General features: G+C 37.5%; 1 protein-coding gene and 1 long non-coding RNA gene across 3 annotated transcripts in view; one reads left to right on the top strand and one right to left on the bottom strand.

Annotated features, from left to right (window-relative positions):
- The window catches only part of LOC106147752, a 29,203-nt gene extending 11,349 nt beyond the window's left edge, over window positions 1–17,854 (bottom strand). The window contains exons 1-3 of one of the 2 annotated variants that reach the window (XR_001232694.1): window positions 17,792–17,854; window positions 14,387–14,506; window positions 11,393–11,467 (exon numbers count right to left, since the gene is read on the bottom strand). This is a non-coding gene — a long non-coding RNA (uncharacterized LOC106147752). The remainder of the gene's footprint in view (window positions 1–11,392; window positions 11,468–14,386; window positions 14,507–17,791) is intronic. The other variant, XR_001232693.1, reaches the window with a different exon arrangement.
- Window positions 17,599–21,915, top strand: Sostdc1 (sclerostin domain containing 1). The gene is made up of 2 exons (XM_005377334.2): window positions 17,599–17,997; window positions 20,503–21,915. Exons 1-2 carry the CDS (start codon window positions 17,793–17,795, stop codon window positions 20,916–20,918), a joined length of 621 nt encoding a protein of 206 aa, XP_005377391.1. The 5' UTR covers window positions 17,599–17,792; the 3' UTR covers window positions 20,919–21,915.
- The last annotated feature ends 296 nt before the right edge of the window (window positions 21,916–22,211 follow it).

Genomic DNA, 22,211 nt, shown 5'->3' with positions numbered 1-22,211 from the left:
TTTCAGTTTCCCCAAATATGAAACACTGATCTAGTTCAGCTCTGGACTTCAGGACCATCTGAAACATCATTGAATTGTGCATGACTGAACTAAGCAAAATATTCTTTCAAATTTTTTAAAACTTACTTTAGAGCTAAATCCTCTTAGGTTTGACTCCTGGTTTAATAGCTTGCTAATTGTCAACAAGAGGTGAATTGCACGCATTCTTTGAAACGTGTAGGTTACCATGTAACCTTGCAGGAGGGTTGCTGAGATTCTAGATAATATCACAGCACATTCATATACCATTGGCTGGCACAGTAGAGAAACTAGTACATGGTTGCCATTATTACCGAGACTACAGAGATACAATTTTTTGATATCTTACAGTTTCAATATGTCATGTAAAAGTTAAATGGAGGAAGAGAGAAAGCCTGATAGGAAAAATGTAAATCATACTTTAAACAAGTATAATGTGTAAGTGAATTTACTGAAGTTACTCTTGAAATATGTTTAATACCTAACACATAATGCAAGAGTTCTATTCACAACAGAGATATCCAGCTTTATAATCAATATAAGAAAACTAGACAGGACAATTTTCAAAATCCATAAGTCATACATGAACAAAAGTTTGCTAAGAAATATATAAAAAGACTTGAATAAATTTAGAGATATTTGTGTTCCTAAATGGTAAACATGTTAAAAGCAAGTTTTACCAAATTACTTGGTAGCTAGGTACTATTCCAATCAAATTTGTCACAGTTTAGGTCCTCCAAAAAGGAAAAAAAGGAGCTCAAATGGAATAGGGTAGAAGACATTTATTATGGATCTCCCTATAAAGAAAAAGTGGCAGTAGGACAAAATAAGAGCTAAATGGAACCGAGACAGAGACCCTGCAACCCTCAGTTGAACCAGGAGGAGCTCCACCACCGACGCAGCCCCGTGGAGTCATCTCAGGCCAGCAAAGTGGATGACTGTTTTACTACCACATCACCCAGTTACCCCATGGCAGTGAGCAGGACCCAAAGCAGCTGACAGCTAGAAGCTGTCTATGTGCTCCTCACAGCTGGGCAACTGGCCCTTCCTTGAAGTGGCATCAGATGGCACATTTTCATGTTTACCATGACTTTTAGACAGTTTGACAAAGTGATTCTGAAGTTCAACTGCAAGGACAGACAAATAAGAATGGCCAACTAGTTTTTGGAAAAGGAGAAAGGTATTTTTTGTGCCACGTATTAAAATACGTTTTCAAAGGCTCAGTCATTCCTGGTCATGTTGTCACAGGGATAGATTAAAGGCTCAGTGACACCTATGTGAAGACCAGAAACAGCTCCCTGTACACATAAATATTTAGTGCACAGTTGTGGGGCAACAAGTTCGCTCTTTATTTATTTTTGTGATACTGGGAAGATTAAGGCGGTGATGTCATTCATGAATACCAGCATACTGTCTGATTCCCACAGCCTCTCCTCATGTGCTATGGCCTTGTTGGTAATTAGGTTTGTTGAAAATTGTTGTAAATTAAAGACAAATCCAGATAACTTTGTGTTCATAACAGAGCCATACATGGAAGCAATTACACTGCTAATGTTATGTTCTGCTGGAATGGAAATATATGCTCCAGATCTGTAAGACTTATGGCAAAACAAAAGTTCGTTTCTTACTGCCACCATGGCAAGCCCCTATGTGGCCTGTTACTAGTAGTTATGATGCTTATTAGGAAATAAGCAAGCAAACAAAGTGTCTGCTCCTGCTCTGTGGATCTTTGTCTTATATATTTCTAGCTAATTAATTCATCTTTATAATATAGTGAAGAAGAGAGAAGTAACAGAATTAACAAGATTGGTATCTTCTTAATTTGTAATTACTCTGAAACTATGAAATACTAAGAGACAAAAATCAGTGCAAAAAGACTATCTGTTCAGTAAATGCCATTTTAAAATTTATGTAATTGAGGATAATTTTTTACACTATAGCAAATAAACCTTATGTAATAAAGATAAGCAATTACAAGTTAAACTACACATGCATACTTATGTATGTATCCTGGGGACAGAAAAAGCCCTTATAATCACAAAGGTATTGTTGGAAACCATAAAATGCATGTATGTGGGTAGGTGATGATAATACCCGTGCGTGCACACTGACACAGACAAACATCCTGTGTAGCATATATGACTTAATCTCACACTGTATATAACTCTAATAGTTCAAGACCAAAGAATGAATGGTGTACTTAGGGACGTGATCCAAGACAGCAGGAGCAAGTCACAGAAGGTAGGAGATAGGCTGACAGAGACAGGTGATAAGGGGAAGCACTATCCAGTTGGCCATCCTCTGTGTGTCAGGTTATTCTATTGCAAGGGCGAGCAGAAACACCAAAACAGCACCCAGGATTTCGAGGCAGATTTATTTAACATTGGAAAGGCACTGACAAGGAATCAGTCCTTATAAAACCGTCAGGCCTCGAAGGCACACTGGGAGGGGGTGGTTTGTGGGGTTGTAAAGGAGAGGTACAGAGGTAGAGTACGTGGCTGTCTTTAGTTGGTTCTTACACTATGCATCATAGTGACCAGCGATGCATCACAATGACCAGCCATTTCTAAGAAACACAAGCAACCAGAACTGCAACAGCGACTGTCTCCTGGGCAACTGAAGTACACTGTATGGAGGGCCATTTTCTGCTACACTATTCCGAGGGATGTTCTAAGAAGAATTTCCACTTAAAAAAGTACAAAAGAAATATTATTGCTTCCAGACCTGAATAGTCAATGATGACACTAATCAAAAGATGTTAAATCCTTCAGATTTTCAGGTCGCACCATAATGTACAAGTAGATTCCTTGGAGTATCCTCCTGAGCAGTCAGAGAAACCTCAGATAGTAAGCTAGAGGGTCGGGACAAGAGCCTAAGTAAATGCTGGGGGGGTGCGTGTCAGTGAAGCTGGGTGGAGCCACATAGGAGCTGGACAGTTCTACGGCAGCTGGGAAAGAGGGAAGATTGCTGGATGAGGGTGGAGCACAAGAGTTAGGTACAAGCAAGCAAGCAAGCATAAGCATAAGTAGCTAGCAAATCTAACTAAGAAAACATTTTCTATTTCTGATAAAGCATTGATGGCTCACAGGTAAAGAATTCTTATAAATACAATGAAGGAATAAAGGAAATACAATTTAATAATGGCAAGGCAAATAATAAAGGGGAAAAACCTCATGATCAACAAGAAAAATGGTCCCATTCATTCAGTTTTATAGATGCTCATTCAATCACTCATTCAATAAGCAATTTAATTAACATTACTCCTCTCAGTTTTGGTGTGGGTAGCAAATGTGGTTGTTTTCACACATGGCTAAAGATGTTCACTATGCTATTTTTGAAAATCAACTTAGCATTATTTGCAAATGTCATCCTATTCCACGATCATGGAGTCTTTCCCTTCATCATATTTTCAGAACTCAAAATGAAAAAGAAAGTAGAGTGTGGGAAATACAAAAGGCCAATCAGTAAATTGAAAATAGTCAAATATAATAATGAGCAAAAAGTAAGAATTAAAACATATGCCTTTACTATCTATTAAATTTATAAACAATGTTTATCAACTAAAATGTCAGTTTTTAAAAATTGGCAATACAGTAGGAAATAGTGATCAGTGTGGGGCTTACACAGTGCAAGTAACTTTGCATATCAAGCTCCAGAAATAAGTTAACATCATGTATCAGCCATCACTGAATCCACTTTAAGGAAATAATATAAAATAAAAATATTTGTGCACAAATATTTTTTCTTCAGTGGAATTTAAATTATTGAAGGATGAGCCAGGTATGGTGGTACACGCCTGTAATCCCAATACTAAGGAGACTGAGGCAAGAGGATCACTTCAAGTTTGAGGCCAGCCTGAACTGCACAATGAGACCCTGTCTCAAAAAAAAAAAAAAATTACTAAGGGACAGATTACAACTAAAAATGCTAAAATATACTTAGACCTTAAAATTTAAATACTAGAATCAGTTCAAATCAAGTGAGGAACAATGCAACATTGCCTGTCATTACTAATGTAATTTTTGTAGAAAATTTTAGACAGAAGCATAAATAAAAAATGATAGAAAAATAGAAATATTAAAAAGGGAGTAATAAATTTACCATTACAGGTATATGACTTCATTAACAAGAAATACTGAGATCATTGAAAAAATGTTATTACAATAGTCCATTGAAAGATCAATTATCAACTTCAAATAGTTTTCAGCGAACATGTAGCATATAATACAAAAAAATCCCACGTTAAAAGCAGTCTAGAACAGAGCTATGATTAAGCTTAAGAAATGTACATAAACTACCCAGGGATATAGCTCAGTGGCACAACACCTGCTTGGCAAGCGTGAAGTAGTGAGTTCAATTCCCAGTACTCTCCCAAAAAAGTCATAAAGAAATGTACATAAAGAAAACTATGAAACTGAATTCAAGGATAAAAATTAATGGAATAACTGAAAAAAAGTTGGACAGAAATTAGATAATGCAAATTGTTTCAATTAAACACTTTCTATTTAATCTATCAATTCAATACCATATCAATAAAATATCAATGTTGCACCTATCACATGATAGCACCAGTTATCTCATGTAAGGATGAACTTTTAATTTAATTTACCCCACGTATTTCAGGGCTGTCCCTTTACAAATACATTATTTGCTTTGAACAGTTGCCATGTGTAGAACACAGCTTTGGCCTTTTCACAGTTCTTTGCAAATCCTGAGAAGTTTTAAGTTCTTTTTTAGTTCACTAACTTTTGGCCTAAAACCACTGTTGAATAATTACCATTTTCATTTCCATATTAAGCATGTTCAGCTGCCTAGGATTTTGGTGATGTTACTAAAAGATAACCATTTGAAAAGTGAGGAGATTAAAAAAAAAAAGTGAGGAGATTGAGTTCTCTGACACAGCACTTTTTAAAATAATTATGATTACTTTGTTGTACTTCAAGCTAAAAAGAAGAACTATGCAGGGAATAATTACTCATTTATCACTTTAGTCACAAAATACAGGACACCAGCATTTTACCAAGTACAACTGAAAATGACTAGTGAAAACGTTTCTGCCGTGGTGATGTTTAGGCCACAGGTATCCGAGGGAGAACTGTTTCAGGAACAGGGACACAGCTAGTGCCAAGACTCTGGGTCAGTGGTACGTTTTGAAAGACAAAGTGTCAGAAGAGAGAAGAGTGGAAGGAGATGCGACAAGTACATAGTAAGAGACCAGCTTACTCAGTCTCAAGCGCATTACCAGGTGATGGAAAGTAACTGTGGGTTATAAGGGGAGGAATGATGCCCATTGGAGGAAATAGATAAGAAATCGGTATCACAGTTGCCCAGATAGAAAGATAATGGTGTCTTGGACCCAGATCGGGCTGGAAAGTGTAGGAAGTGATTGGACCCTCCATATAATTGGAGGGAAGCGTAGAGATGTTTGTTGATAGATTTGAAACACATATAACACAAAACCAAGAACACAAAACCCTAACCCGAATAAGTTGGATAGGATATTTACTTTATAAAGATGGAAGGTATGCAGATTTCAGGAATGTCCTTTCCTTATTTTGGAAATAGGTCAGTTTAGAACAAGTAACTGGTCCAATTAGGCTAGAACGTTAAGGTGAATGAGACAATCATTTGTGCTTTTCTGAAGACATAGAATGCTATTGAAATGCTGTCCTTCCTGCCTCTTTCATGTCCTGCTGAAGACCTATGATTTCAGCACCAAGTGTGGCAGCCAATTACCTCCTCACCTTCCCTTGTTTTTTATATCTTCTTCTGCCATCCCTCCAGTCCCACTTTCCTTCTCTCTGTCTCTCTCAGTCTCTCTGTCTCTTTCTCTCTCTGTCTCTCTGTCTCTCTCTCCTCTCTGATTTGTCCTTTCTGGGCTCAGAAAGGATAATTCTGGGCTCTTCCTTCTGCCCAATTCCATTTTCAAGCCCAGGTACACTTCAGCCTTTTATAATTTGATAAATGTAATCACATTATGCTAGTATTTGGAATTTAATTTTCTCCTACGATCCCTCAGTCTTACCGATCCAAGATCTCCCGCTCATTGCATCCCTCCTTCACTCAAAAGTCTTCCAGCGGTCCCATTGACTTTCAAATAAAATTGAAACTTCTTCAGAGGGTAAACACGGGTTATTCAAGATTATCTTGCCACCTCTCTTCCAGCTACTCCATGGGAGGCATTCCAAGATGAACAAGGCGTTTCTAGTTTCTGAACGTTGTTATACTTTCCATCACGGCCGCCAGATCTGGGTGCACATATTATTTCTTTGGTGTCGAATTTGCTTTTATCATCTGCCTGTTTTCATTTAATGCTCTGTTCAACATTCACCCTCCCTGGGAATTTTTTTGGCCAGAGTTTTGAGTCCTACTTCTCTTTTCCTTTTCCCTTGCCCTTACTTAAAACCTTATATTTTAATTATCTGTTTAGCTGACTGTCTCCCCATTATGCTGTAAATTTAGGGGAAGTAGCTTAGTTGTTCTATAACTGCGGGGCAAGTTCAATCTCCAGGGCGTAACAAGCACTCCACGCATGTTAGCTGAATGATGAATAAGTGAAGGGAAACAAAAACGCATATTATAAATCCCACAGGGGAAAAACTTATTCTTTGTCGCTGATAAGCAAAGCTCAGGTTTTAGATTGGGGAGGTTAGACGACGCAGATGAGGATTTAAGATGTGAATTCTTGAAAGGCTGTAGGCCTTATTTTGAATCATACGATGACTCCACCGGATCAAAGAGAGGTTTGGCAAGCAGTTGTTAAGGAACCCTGAAACACTGCCAACATTTCTGAGCGGATCTTCTCAAGAGTGAATAAATTTTAAGGAACTGTAATTACCATGTGCATTAGCCACCTTTATAATTGGAAAGGCAAAATAGTGCAGAAACAGTGCTATAAATGACAACATTTATGCGCTTAAGGGTTGTCTTTAAAGGCTCAATCTTATAAAGATTTGATCTGCAGGGATACAAGCCTTTCAAGTGCTTCAGCCTTGGACTTGTAAGGTATTTGGAGACAGAGTCACCCTAGGGTGTGGCTGTGCACAGTTGTAGTTTGTTTTGCTCAGCTTCTGAAGCCAGCCAGATTCCTGAGACTACCAAGTATGGCAACACAACCAGCAGAACATTGAGATGGTCACTAAACAGCTCGCAATGTCCTGGCACGAGCGGACTTTCTCCAGCTCATTTCAAGATGCTCTTTGGCTGTCTGTCAGGGAAGCCTGGCCTCCCCAAACCCTGGCAGTCGGCAGCCACAACTGCATTATAAACATGCTGGAGAATTAAGCCTGAAGACAATATAAACTGTTAGTTGACATAAAAAATTCGAAACCATAAGACATTTTCAGGATCCTCTTTGTCTTTTCTTGTTAAAAGCAATTTTAATCAATGCCCCTTAATCAGAGAATAATGGTTAAAGTCTTTCCATGAGATTTTTAATTGACTTAATCTTTTGCCAACTGTAAACAAAGTTAAAAGCCTTCAGGAGATTTTGCAGAAGTAGCAACTAAAGGTAAAAACAGTGGCATACAAAAAAAAAATGGTCACAATGTAGGAATTACTTTTCTTTTCTTTTTTTTTTTTGTCTTTTTGAGACAGGATCTTTCTATGCAGTTTAGGCTAGCCTTGAGCTCACTTTGTAGCCCAGGCTGGTCTCGAACTCACAAGATCCTCCTGCCTCAGCCTCCTGAGTGCTGGGATTACAGGTATGTGCCACCATGCCCGGCTGTACTTTTCTATAAAAAGCATTTTTCTTTGAATCTTATCTCTTCATATGTGTTTCAGACTATGCTTGATGATGCATGAATCAGTTATATAGCAAGTTCTTAACATCTTGAGAGTCTAGTGAAGGTATAGGTTAGTTTTGTTGGAATTATTATCATTATAGTGCTATTATCAATATTACTAAACCCAAGACCTTCTCACTGAGTTCCCCAGGCTTTTTTATTTTTTTATTTTGAGACAGGGTCTCTCATTAAGTTGCTAAATTGTCAAGGCTGGGATAAACTTTCAGTCCTCCTTGCTCAGCTTCCCAGAGTGCTGGGATTAAAGACTTGTACTGCCGTGTCTGGCTGGAGTTATTTTTCAATGAAAGGATGGATATCATACAATACTACATGGGACGATGTTAATGTAAAAGAACACTATTTACAATGGGCATTTTCTCTTTAATCATAAAAGGGTTTCTAAATTAAAGATTGATGATAAGTATACTAAAATATATAGAATATCTTGGTAGTTCATTTGAAAATGTGAATGTGTGTGAAGATGGTGTGAATTCCACTTAAGGAACTATTTACATTTTATGACATGCATATTTTAAAAGTTTCTGCAGCCTCTGTTTTTTAAAAAAAGTAGAAATAAAAGTGTGGAGGGATGTCCAGACACTGCTCACTAGCGAGTGTTCTCCCGCTGGTTATAGCTAAGCTGTAGGATCCCAGGCTGCCTGGAGTCTTTATGTCTCAAAACTCTGGAAGTATATATCCTCCAAAGTCCTTGCAGTCTCTGATGAATGTGGCTTCCATCCCTTTCTGAAGCCTGGCCTGTTGTCTGGGGCTCTGTCAGAGAGAACGACTTGGCTTCTAGTCTTTCTAAAAGTGCACAGTCTTAACCCCATTCTTCTGCTCCTACTTCTCCTCTTCCTGAAATGTCTGGATGAAGGGAATGGAAAAATCAGTGGGATAAAAACATTATACTGTTGCTCAAAACAAATGGTCTGCCACACAGATAAAGGAGAAAATCTGAAAATGCTCAAATATCCATTGATAGAGAACTGGATAAATAGATTATGGCATATCCATGAAATGAATAGGTTAAAGAGAACAAGGTAAATCCATGCCTGAGGAAATGACCAAGATGTAAATTAAGTACAAAATATAATTTCAGAAATCATATGGGTAGCATGATCTAATCTGTATGAAAAATTTAAATATATATATATATATGCATGTGTACACACACATATACCTATACATGCTTTTGAATAGAGAAAATATATACAGGAAGCATCATAAACTCTTAACTGTGATTATTTCTGAAGACTGAATGTAGGAAGGAAGAGGTAAATTTGCCCTTCTACTTCCTGAATTATTTATGTTTTACAACAATATATTTTCAGTTTTTATAATTCCAGTTTTTCAGAAGATAAAAACCTATGTGAATCTTTTCCACAAGCTAATCATTATTTATTTATTTAATATATTTTTAAATGAGTTTAAGTGGGGCTGGGGTTATAGTTCAGTGGCACAAGCACCTGCCTAGCAAGCGCAAGGTCCTGAGTTTGATTCCCAGTACCAAAAAGAAAAGATAAATAAGTTTAAGTGCAGTTAAGTAATTATGCTAACTTTCTTGCTACTGCCCTGGGAACAGCAAGAGTACTTGTTGAGAAAGATGAATATTTAGAGAAGTGTTCCTTTTCAAGCTTCAGAAAGTAAATATGCTAAATAACTGCATCCTTTCCTCTCATATTTTAGTACGTACATTTATTACATTTTAAATGATTTTACTTATCCTAAATGTGTTTGCCGTATTTTAAGGCTGGCAACGTAATCATAGTATTTTATTGTATGTAACAGAATTATCAGAGATCCATATCCCATATGGTTAAAGCTTACTTTTGCCCCAGTTGTCCTTATGTTTCATTCCCATTTTTTGATGAATTAAACCTATACATTTAAGAAAGGCTGCAAGGAGAGTTTTGAATTGTTAAAAAAAAAATCACTCATTGAAAAGAGAGGCATTCTAGGCTGGAGGAACAGTATGTGCAAAGGCAAGAAACCAGTAAGTGGAATGGCAAGGATGAGAAGCTACTCCTGAAGCATCCAAGACAAGTAGTAGAGGGTCAGGGTAGCCGGCTCATGAAGGTTTTTTTTAATGCAAGTGAAGGAAGCAAGTGATTTTTAAATGAGATGTTCAGATATGAGCTTTTAAAAGCTCACTCTGGATCTATGGAGAGCGGGTTTCAGGGTGGCAGGATTGAGAGAGAAGAGACGAATTAAAAGGAATGACACTATTTCAGGCAAATGGTTAGGAAACCTTAAGCCAGTAAGCTATACAGGCAGTAAAAAAGATCGGAGAGATAGTTGTTATTTATAGGTTCATATAAAACACAAGCCATAAGTTTGCACAAATCTATGCAACAGTTTATTCTACTAGAAAATTACTAAAACCACAAAGTTCATTAAAAAACCCAGGGGCATGTTTAAGTAATACATAGACGTAGATGTATAAGTGAAAGTTTGAAACCAGTGTTGCTGGACAAAAACTTTCTGAACCAAGGTCAATCACGCTAACAACAGGAGACCATCGTAAACTGCTATCAGTGCCTGAAGATTTCTTGAGTTCTGGGTCCAGTTGTCTCTTAAACAATTTCCCTTGGATTTCTGTCAACACCCTCACCCCATCCTGACTCACCTGCACCGTTATTGTGTCTTCCATCCCTATCTCTCCTGATGCCCCAGTCTTAGACTCCCAGGTTTAAAACTTTATTTTCACGTTTGTCTTTCTAACCACCTAGCAACTTAGCTCCACAGTATCGTTCACATCCATCCGCAACTTTCCTCTCTCCTTCAGACTCAGGATTTTATTCTTTTTCGTCTGGGTTCTTGCAGTGATGTTCCCCCTTTCCGTGTCCTAGTATAGCCACATCTATATCATCGTATGCACTGCAGCTGGACTCAGTGTCCCAGAGCATAGTGTTGATCTTATCCTTGTTTCAAATCTATCAAGGCTAGTGAGAATTTCAATTAATAAAATTACTTTAGAAAACTCTTTGGTATTATCTACTAATGTGGAACATATATACATCCTATATCTCATCCATTTTATGACTAGATATGTAGCCAACAAAAATGTATGCCTATATAACCAATATACCTCCAAAAGACAGCTATGAGAGTGTGTATGTCACAGCATTATTCATACTAGCCCAAACCTGGACACAACCTAAAAGAGTAGACTGGATAGATAAATTGTAGAGTCTTCATATAAAGCCGTAGTACCCAACAAGCAAAAAAGGCATGTTTAGTGTCAAGTTTTAAAATAGGCAAAACTACTAACCAATTAGGAGAGTTAGGAGAATTGGAAATTAGGAGAATGGTTTAGATTAAGGAGAAGGAAAGAAGTAGGTACTACGCAAGGATAAAGGCAGAACTTTTGGAAACCAGAACATTTCTATCATTTGACATGGATGGAAGTTACATGGTGTTTTCACTTTGCAAAAATAGATGTAAAAGTATTCACATATGCATATACACGTTTCAATGGCTTTTTACTTTCTACCAGATAATGTTAAAATGTCCAAACCTACAAAGCAGGATTAGTCAGTGATCTGCTGCAATCCACATTTCCAGTCCCTGTAATGAGACTTGTTACCTACCTATCAATTCCCTGTGCCCCAGCTGTCCTGGATGCTGTGTGACCCCCCTTCTCCCCGCCAGCTCACAAGTTCCACCTGTATAAAGCATGTAGGAAAATAACATCACTAAAAAATATCAGAATTCAAATTAGAAATTCTGCAACCACTTTATTTCCCCATAAAATCTGTGGCATTGTGGGACTTCAGTCCTCTACTAAATTCTTTTTGTCCTCCAGTTTTCTGACATACCAGGGAACTGCCAACTGTGCAGTCTCCAAGATCAAGCCTGTACTGGTGATGTAAAATCATAACAGGCTTTGCAACGAAGCCTGCTGGTACTCGAATATAATACTCCTCAGGAAAGAGTGAAGCAACAGTGCACGTCGCCAGGGCCAGGAACCTGATTTGGCGGTGGCGTGCCCCTAAGGCAGTGGACAAAAATCAAAATCACAGTGATCAAAGTATTTGGCTTATACTTGGGTCAATGCTGATTTCTGAGCAAATCAGATATGGTTGCCAAAATTTCTAGTGAGGGATGATACCATGGCAGGTAGTAATTCTTGTGTTCTAAGTGCCCATTTCTGTGGAACAGCGCATTACTGAGTAACTTAGGAACACACTGTCACGTCCTGAGGGAGAAATAAATATAGCAAAAGGAAATGGAACAAGGTTTTAGCCAAGTGGGCTGAGCTGCAGGGCAGGGCTATGTGAGTGTGAGAACTGGAAGAATGTAGAGCAGAGGCCCAGTTAAATAGGTTAGGTCTCTCTCATGGACTGTGTGTGTATGGGGGTCACAGTTATGAAGGAATGTGTGTACCCTATAACAGTGCTCTATAACTTGAGCATGTGTAAGAATCATTCAGGCAATCTGTTAAAATGCAAGCTCCTGGGCTCCACCCCAAGGTGTTCTCTACTGAGAGACAAGGTCTTGACAAGTTGCCATCCTCCTACCTCAGCATCCCAGAATGCAGGGATGACAAGCATGCACTACCACACTTGGCTCAGAATTTGCATTTCTAACAAGTTCCCAGGTGAAACACTGTTTTAGAGAAATTATCAAGAAAGCAAAATGACAACAACAAAACTAATTTCAGTTCCCATCCACCGCTGGGAACCAGCCTTGGTCATATTTAGTTTAGTGAATACATGGCCAGCCTTGGTCATATTTAGCTTAGGGAGTACATGGACCAAAGGTAAAAGATGAAGACTTTAATTTCTACTGCACAAGATAGCAAATGGCAATGAAAAGTGTAATTTACCTTTGTGTCTAGTTTGAAAAATCAGATGAAAGTCCTATCCCTACTGTCCTAACCTGCTTCCTAGAGTTCATAGGTGAGGTTTCTGGGTGAGGGACAGGTTATTAGCATCTGGTAGAAACCAGGGATACTCCTAACCATCCTACAATGCACAGGACGCCCCATCTATAGCAATTCTACACCCCAAAGGGCAATGCTGCAGAGATTGAGTAATGCTATCTAGCTATCTACCCATCAGATTTGGAGTATTCTCTTGGGTTTTGCATCCGATTACACAGATCATTGTAATCAGAGTTATCCAAATTAACACTGTCCATATTGTGACAGCTTATAATAAAAGAAACATTTCAACCAAGAAAAAAAGAAACCAAATTAAACCAAGAAGCATCTAAGGAGGATAAAAGACCCAACATAGGTAATGAGAGAGGAAGAAAGAAAATTGTACAGGGAGATTAGGTTAAGGGGGTTTCCTTTAGTGAAATTCTAAATAGGAGGTTCTGGGGAAAGGACGACAGGGCAGGCTCCATGCGTCATATAGCTTTGCAGTCCTAGATCACACTATCTTGGAAGATCCTGGGATCAGTACACACTGATATAGAGTGTATGAAGTGGTTAGTCCATCTCTCATGGAGGATTTTTATGGATAAAGGCACTATAGTAGTTTCTTGTTTTTTTTCTGAACACTTATTACTCACTTTTCCAGTTAACAAACTCTATTCTGCTAAGCAAAACTCTCTGAAAACAGTTAAAACCATGAAGTGCAAGATGCTGTTCATCTTTCTCCCAACAAATATTTTTGTTCATATTTATTCTAATTTTCCTCTTGTCAAAGATAAAAACATTAATTAGGCTAGTTTTATTTTTTAAAAAAACTCAATTAACATTTACTTCTTACTTTGTCAGGCTAAACAAATCTCCTTTCTCTTAACCTTTTTTGTTTTACACCTTAAACACGTATTTATTTTTATTTGCAACATCTCTAGTCTTTCCAAAGTCATATTTCTAATTGCAAGACTACAATGAGAGATAGTACTTTTAATTCACAGTCAGTGAAATTTTTCCACATTTTTTGGCCAGATCTTACGGTAGACACTTTCATGTTTTTTGTTGCTCTGTAAGGTAGGTATGTCTGGTCATGATTTACAGATAAAGGAAATGACTTAGAGAGTTTTAGGAAGCATATCCAAATTCATACAGATTGTAATTGGTCAAAATGAGGTCCAAGCTCAGGATCACGCTCTCTTTTGTGGAATGAAGTGCTGCTCAATTCTAGAATTGAAAAAAAAAATTAAGGTCTAAAAAAATTTCAGTTCAGTTTTTCTGATTTCAGTTCCAGGAGTCATATGATAAGCAATACAATTCAGAACCTAAAATTTATTTCAAGAGTTTGCATATCAGATGAAGTAGTAATTCTGAGCCTATTATGGATTATTATAATTGTATCACATTGATGACTCAGCTGTGAGCTGGAGAAAGACACCCAGAGCAGAAAAGTAGAGTCGCCATGTTTCATAGTTCCACACAGGATGCTGTCAAGGACCTGGCATGATTCATAAAATGGCTTAATGGCAATATCTTCATAAAATAACATTGTATTGACTATCTATGATTGCATAACAAATTATCTGCCAAAATTATTAGCTCTTCATCCCTGTGGGTGCCTCTGGCTCAATATCTTTTATAAGGCGGCATTGAGTTTATAGGTCAGGACTGCTGCCTCATAGGAAGGAGTAACTGAGAGGTTTGCTTCCAAGCTTACCGTGTATCTGTTGATGGAATTCTGGCCTACTTGGTTGAGGGTCATGGTTCCTTATTGGCTACAGACATAGTTCCTTGCCACACAGGTTTCTTCATAGAGGAACTCACAGCAAGGTAGCAGCTTCCATCAAAGCAAGCAAGGGGAACAATGAAATCACAGTCTTTCATGAACCTAATATTAGAAGTTCTGTCTTGTGTTGGTATATTATATTCATTCAAAATTCATCATTACATTCATCCTGCACTCAGAGAAGGGATTGCTACTAGGTTAGAATGCTATAAGGAAGGTGTGGGTACCATATTGCCTACCACAAATGCCAATCAATCTTTTTATGTTAAAAGAGTTTCCCTATATTTCTTAAATATTTAATTTACCCACTTATTCAGTGATACTTATGAAATAAAAATGGTTCACAATGCTTTTACTTAGTTCTCAGGCCATGTACACTGGACTTGAAGAAAAAAATAGATGTTAGCCAAGAAAGAAGCAAGGTGAGGATTATTTTTTTTGTCTTTTGGACAGCGGGTTTTGCTCTGCAGTTCAGGCTGGCCTTGAACTCACAGCAATCCTTCTGCCTCAGCCTTCTGAGTGCTGGGATTACAGGCATGTGCCACTACACCTGGCCTATGAGGTGAGAATACGCTAAGCAAAGGGGGATAAATATAAATATATATATATATATATAAGCATGAAGATGAAAAAGAATCAATTATAATATTAAATATCCCTACTCATAATCTTACCAGGATATTATTGTTTGTCATTATCCATAATGAAGTAAACAGACCCAAATAACTGTTAAAGATTAAATAATGATTATTTCTATTTTATCACAGTAGGTTTCTAAATTTGGTCCCACAAGATACACTGGCCTAGTAACTCTGAGATTTTCCTGTCCCCATCCATCAACTAATTTTGCTTCTGCCAGAGAGGATCTCCAATGGTTGAGCCTACAAAGTAGTAGGTACAGAGCAGATTTAACAAATGCTTGTTAATATGGTCAATTTGGGCCCAACCCAACAATTAAATTAAAATTAAAGTATCTCTTGCTCCTGACACAAAACAGGAAAATGCAGTAGAAAAGGATTTAGATCATTTTGATTCTCTTCCTGTAGGGATAGCGTTTACAGGTCAATGGTTAATATTAACATACTTTGTGTAATGAGTGTCAAGTCTTCAGACAATCAGGACCTGAAATTTTTCATAGTATTTCAGATGGATGCCTGGTATACACAAAATAAACTGATACATTATTTCTCAAGAAGGATGTTACAGTAATAACAGCATGTAACTTTAGGACTGAGTTTTGATTGTTATTAGGAGGTATGTATACATTATATTGTTTTTTGTTTGTTTTTTTATTTATTTCAAAGAGAAAAAACTAACAAAACAACAACAAAGAAGACAAAAACAAAACAACACAAAAACAACAAAAACAATGCATGACCTCAAAACCAAATGAGAGGAATTAACAGTGGTTGCTACATTACATACTGTTATCTTCAACAAAGCTGCTCAGTCTACCTGATGTCAGAATGTAAGACTGATCAAACAATCAAAGAAGTAATAAGTAATAAAAAACATTGGAAAAATGCAGAGTTCATAATATACACAAGAATAAGCAGAATAGAATATGCAATCAATCCATGACCAATTTTTCAACACTTACACCCTCCACGACACCTCTTCTATATTGCTTTTTTCTATATTACTTTTGAGGCTCATTATAGATACCATACAATTTCATCCATAGATATTATATAGTATATACCTCTAAAGGAGTAGTCATTGTTATGAAACAAAACATTACAATTTTTCTCCTGAAAAAAAGAATAACATTTCCTTATTACTGTTAAATTAGTTTTGCAATCTTATTTTTACTTTCTTTTTATGATGAGATAGATGGATAGACAATTGGGTCTCAATCTGTGATGATTTTTCCCACTAGGGGGCATGTGGCAATGTTAGGAATTATTTTTGTTACAAATGGGTGGGGGGAGGTGTGCTACTGGCATCTAGTGGGTAGAAGCTAGGGATGTTGCTAAACATATAGGATGGTCCTCCATGATAAATAGTTGCTTTCTCCAGAATATTAGCGGTGTGACTGTGGATACGCCCACACAGGTAGATAAGAGTGGAAAAGAAAAGTGAATGGAGAAGGAAAGGCAGAGAGGAAAAGGAGGATTGAAGAAAGGAAGGAAAGAAGGAAGGGAGGGTGAGTAGCAGTTACAATGGATAATAACTTACAAAGAAGAGAGATACAAAATATTCATGCTCTCTGACAATTTTAGTTACCACCCTAATGACAAAAATGAATTTATATTTGAAAAGTTGATTCACAATATGTAATTATTCTAATCAAAAGGTCCCATAAATCAGATACACCTTCATAAGCTTTTTATGTAAGGGGAGAAAATCGGTGCCCTAACATTAATTAATGGAACATCTATTTCACGTGTGGATAAGGTAGCATTTCTTACTTGGGCAGCAGAGTCCAATGAAATAATTAACAAAATAAACAGAGGTCATGTTCTGCAACAAATGAAAACTCTAGAAAAAAATTATTTTAATTTGCTGAGCAATAATCTGCCCAAGAGAGCTTTCTTTTGTGTAAAGTGATGCTATGAATGTTAATGCTTATGGCATATTTTAAAGTCGTATTAGTTGCTGTCATGCAGATAGAATTCTGCCCATTATTTTCCACACAGAACCCTTTGTAATAATTTACCTAGCAGCACAGCATTTCAAACAGATCAAAGCAGCATTATTTAAGTGTGTCCAGAGGGCAGCTTTAGCTCTCTGTGTTACACCTTAAAGAAATACTACTGACTTGCTTTTTGAGAGACAAAACATGGTTAACTAACTACAGGCTTCACACATGTCCTGCCCTGCAGAAACTCACACAAATTTCGCCTGTAGTCTGGGAAGAACCCTCTCCCTACCCCAAATGCTTTAAAATCTGAGGGGAGCATAGAACAAATGTGAGAAAGCCAGTCATTTAAAATAAACAGCAACGTATTTTCCTTTAGACTAAGCTTGAAGGCAAACTAGATTCAGGAAAGGAAACGGCGGCGTAGAGTGTGTAGTTGCTATAGAAAGTGTTTGCCTGCTTCTGCTCACAGACAAGTGAAGTCCAACTCTGAAATTTCAGGCAATTTGTATACCAGGCTCCTCCTTTGCTGCAGCCTTCTTTTCCATTGGTAAAATTCTTTTGCAGGGTCATGTAGGGATCCCACCCCTTCTCTGTGTTTTCACTCTGGAGCTCTACACAACTTTACACCTGAATGAACGCCAAACCTCTGTGGATATATAAAGGGGACCTTGAGGAGGAATTTCACAGTTACAGTGCAGAAGCAGAGGGAAAGGAATTAACCAGCTCTTCAGCCAAGCAAATCCTCTACTCACCATGCTTCCTCCTGCCATTCATTTCTCTCTCATTCCCCTTGCATGCATCCTGATGAAAAGCTGTTTGGCTTTTAAAAATGATGCCACAGAAATCCTTTATTCACATGTGGTTAAACCTGTTCCAGCACACCCCAGCAGCAACAGCACGCTGAATCAAGCCAGAAATGGAGGCAGGCATTTCAGTGACACTGGACTGGATCGGAACAGTAAGTGTGTTTTACTTGTACAGATTTTCTTTCTTCTTCTTTGGTAGCGTTAACTCACATTCCTGTCAAATTGTTTCTCTGTTCACTAACCCAAACCACATATATCTTTGCAAAACAATCTGGGAGCAATTGCTGCACGTGTATGCTGGCATTCTTCTCTAGGTAGAGTTAACATAATTAAAATAGTGGCTTGCTCATGACAAGTACAGACTTAAGTTTTACCAAATATTCACAATCCAGGAATTAAACTGTTGCTTTTTAAACTCTATGCAAAATAAGAGTTTTACAAAGTGTTGTTCTACATAGATTTAAGTTCAGGCTGTTGTGTTAATCTCAGGACATGTGCAATTTTGATAAAGTGTATAAAGTAATGAACTAACCAAAAGTACCTATAGGAAGTCACAAGAGAAAAGAATGTTCATGTGGATTTCTAAGATATGTCTAGTGAAATAAAGTTTGTTGATGCTCATTGTACAGGGATAAAGCTAAACCTGCTGGGTAATCATATTTTTTCCCCAAAATAAGTCCTCATAAATCACATCTAATTTTAGGTAACTATATTTCTGCAAAAGACTGGGTATTTAAAATAACAGTACACTGTTTTGTACAGCAAGCATTCTTTATCCTTTTGTGTTTGCTTAATTGACACACTAATTGATCCCTAGCTAGAAGGATTCAAATTTCTCCTCTTAACTTTTGTTTCATTCTTTTCTTTTAGCAGAGTTCACATGTTAATAATCAGGTTCAGAGAGAGGGAGGGGAAGAGAGAGAGAGAGAGAGAGAGAGAGAGAGAGAGAGAGAGAGAGAGAGAGAGAGAAACAGTGTACAGGAAATCCTACACAAATCTTTTGCACCTCCTCCTTAAACTCCACTCAACTACGAAAGTAGTTTTGACCTTTAAAAAGCCAAAGAAGCATAGCTGTTAATTTCTTCTTAAGAAAACTGAGGTGCTTTAATTTTCCTGAAGGTTATTGCTGCCTTTAGGTACATAGGAAATACGTGCTTATTATTAGATTACTGAGCAATGTGGTGGGTATTCATTGTCAATGAACTGTCACTGCAAAAATGCTGAATGTCTGTATGCACAGGAACAAAAAGCTAGACGGGTCAAAGTCATCTCTGGCTCTTTCCAGGTGCATTCCTAAGGCAGCTGTGGGGAGGTGAGCTGGAATCAGGAACAGGCAAGTCCAGCTCACTGTCAAATCCAATCATTTATCCTTTCATTTCAGGGCTTTACAACTCGAGAGCTGTATGCATATGTGTGTACATATATATATATATATTTTCCCCACACTGTCACATTTCCCTTCAGCTGTATCTCTTATCTCAAAAGTACCTGGGTACAGGGATGAAGTAAAACTAATTTACTTCCTACTCTGAGTTAGCTTTTGATCATCTATGTAGAATCACTTCCATGTCTTTTATAAGTTTTACTTTTAAAATTCCATCACCCCTGAGCTCTAAAACTTCTTTTTGTTTTTCCTGCATAACAAGCTTTGACATTTTCTCGAGCTTGTTAAAGGCAAGCTTGTTATCCTAGAGCTTTGATAGCAAAGCTATGTTAAGGAAAAGTTCAAATATTTCAAGATTAATTTTTATTGTAATTATATAAGGCATGTAACAAGAAACAGCCAATTAGAGAACATACTTATCAAATCCAAATAAGTAAAACAAAAAGTTTGCCATGACCAATATTCAGGAAATGAATACCATGGTTCCTTTTGCAGTTGTAAATCAGACATGTTAGGTATTTTTCTGCCATAAAATTCATGGAAATGTAGCCAAGTTGTTATGGCAACCATACGTTCCTGATTTAGGGGCTTTTATATTCTTTAAATTTTGAGTTGTGGTGGTATTTTCCATTTCAAACACTTCACTATTTGTGTTTTTAAAATGTAGTTTGGGAACTTATATTTAAAATGCACTTATTAAGTTTGATATGCAAAATGTCAAAGGTTGTACTCATGTCCATGTATGATTCTGTGCAGAGGAATTCATAATTGAAATCAAATATTACAGAGTGCGTATGTACTGTACACACTATGTAAGTACTTTCCACATTTTCTCAACAGATTTTTTTTTCAAGAAACCTAATTAAAAGCATTTGTAGACATTAACCAATAGAACTCTGGAGAAAGAGAAGATTAAAGTGTGTTCTTTTTAACTCATTGCTGAATGAATATTTACACATAAGTGGAAGAGTGCTAAACTTTTAATGGGGATTAGAATAAGCAAATAAGATTTTCCCAATACTGTAATAAACAATTAGCTAATGTTATACATGAAAAAAAAGATTAGGCCTAGATTTTCTTTTTTCCAAAAAAATTAGGGCCTTTCTTTAAAATGATGTAAGTGATATTCTTCTTGAAAGTAGGTATTTACTTTCTTTTTGGCAGTTTGCTACCTTTTGGATATTATTTTGTCATTGCAATTTACTCTTTTTTAATTTAAGGAGGCTTCCTTTGCTGTATGTCTGTGATGCATGTTCTTTTCTGTTTCCGTCAGGTCGTGTTCAAGTGGGTTGCCGGGAACTGCGGTCCACCAAATATATCTCTGATGGCCAATGCACCAGCGTCAGCCCTCTGAAGGAGCTCGTGTGTGCTGGTGAGTGTTTGCCCCTGCCGGTGCTCCCTAACTGGATTGGAGGAGGCTACGGAACCAAGTACTGGAGCAGGAGGAGCTCCCAGGAGTGGAGGTGTGTCAACGACAAAACGCGCACCCAGAGAATCCAGCTGCAGTGTCAAGATGGCAGCACACGCACCTACAAAATCACAGTGGTAACCGCCTGCAAGTGCAAGAGGTACACCCGGCAGCACAACGAGTCTAGCCACAACTTTGAGAGCGTGTCGCCCGCCAAGCCAGCCCAGCATCACAGAGAGAGGAAGAGGGCCAGCAAATCCAGCAAGCACAGCATCAGTTAGAACTCAGCCTCTCAGGCTGGACTGACTCTAACCATCTGCTTTACAGATTTGATTGCTTGGAAGACTCAAGCCTGCCATTGCTATTTTCTCACTTGAAAGTATAATGCTCTCTGCTTTGATCAAACCCAGCAAGCTGTCCTAAGATTCAGGACCTTCTCTGGGAATAGCTTTTCCTCAAGTTTTTCAAGATGTGTATATGTTCATGCGTGCAATTTGCATTTAAATTCCATACATCCTGTAGTTTTAATCCCCGTCATTCTTAAAAGACTATTGATACAATAAGCATCGCTCAGTCATGACATTTTAAAACAGAAAAGGACCTCTGTGTTCCTTAGCCTGTCCCTGTCCTTTCCAGACAATATCTCTTCAAAACAGAAAAGTTGAAAAAATTGTTGCTATGAATATTCACAGTCACATTTCAGAAAGGTGCTTTTCCAGTAACTTTCATGGCAATAGTTTAGCAACCGTGAGTGATCTCCTTTGAAAGAGGGAGGAAAAACATGTGACATTTCACTTCAAAAATAAGCCCTGTAGCTTTTTACAGTCTCATAGTTTGAAATTATACCCTGCATGCTGACCCTTGCTTGGAATGGAATGCCGGAAATGCATGGCAGCGGCTAAGAAGTAAAGCTGATTAACTATTTATTTGTCAATGTTATTATTTAATGAGCTTTCACATGTGATTTTTTTTCAAAAATGTTAATTTTTTTATGTTTTGAAGCTTTTTCATACACCTAAGTATTTTCCTATATGATTTGTGGTTGATCAAGAAATATGAAAATACATTTTGTAGATATGTAAATTAAATATTTTAGTTTCCTTATTATGTATGTATTTCAACATTAACTTTATCAATAGTATGGGTCTCTTAAAACCAAAAAAATGCTTTGTAAAGCCAAAGTATGTAATACTTTCTTGTTTAGTTTGTGCAATCGGAAGGTAGCTTGACCACTTCTGCTGGTTTCCTTTTAACAAAAATAAACTCTACTAAAGTTATTGTTCTTGGCTGTAAGTGTATAAAAGAATACATGTTTGCAGAAATTGTAGAATAAAGTGTAAAAGTAATTGCTTTTGTGTGTGTGTGTGTGTGTGTGTGTGTGTGCGCGTGCGCTAGGGATTGAACCCAGGCTCTGTACATGCTAAGGATACACTTTACCACTCAGCTACCTCACAGCCTCAGTAATTGGTTGCTTTGCTAACTGACATTAAACTTTTGACAGAAATGTCTGTATAATAAAGGAGGGAGGGGCTGGGGATTTAGCTCAGCGGCAAAAGCGCCTGCCTGGCAAGCGC

Source organism: Chinchilla lanigera, unplaced genomic scaffold (assembly GCF_000276665.1).
Source record: "Chinchilla lanigera isolate Chin_1 unplaced genomic scaffold, ChiLan1.0 scaffold00009, whole genome shotgun sequence".
NCBI lineage: Eukaryota > Metazoa > Chordata > Mammalia > Rodentia > Chinchillidae > Chinchilla > Chinchilla lanigera.
This window is presented reverse-complemented; position numbering and strand designations above follow the sequence as displayed.

Bases quoted from the DNA above. Each gene is read 5' to 3' on its own strand.
- Sostdc1 (XM_005377334.2), top strand. From the start codon at position 17,793: ATGCTTCCTCCTGCCATTCATTTCTCTCTCATTCCCCTTGCATGCATC. The intron at 17,998-20,502 runs GTAAGTGTGTTT...TGTTTCCGTCAG, and splicing joins CACTGGACTGGATCGGAACA to GTCGTGTTCAAGTGGGTTGC.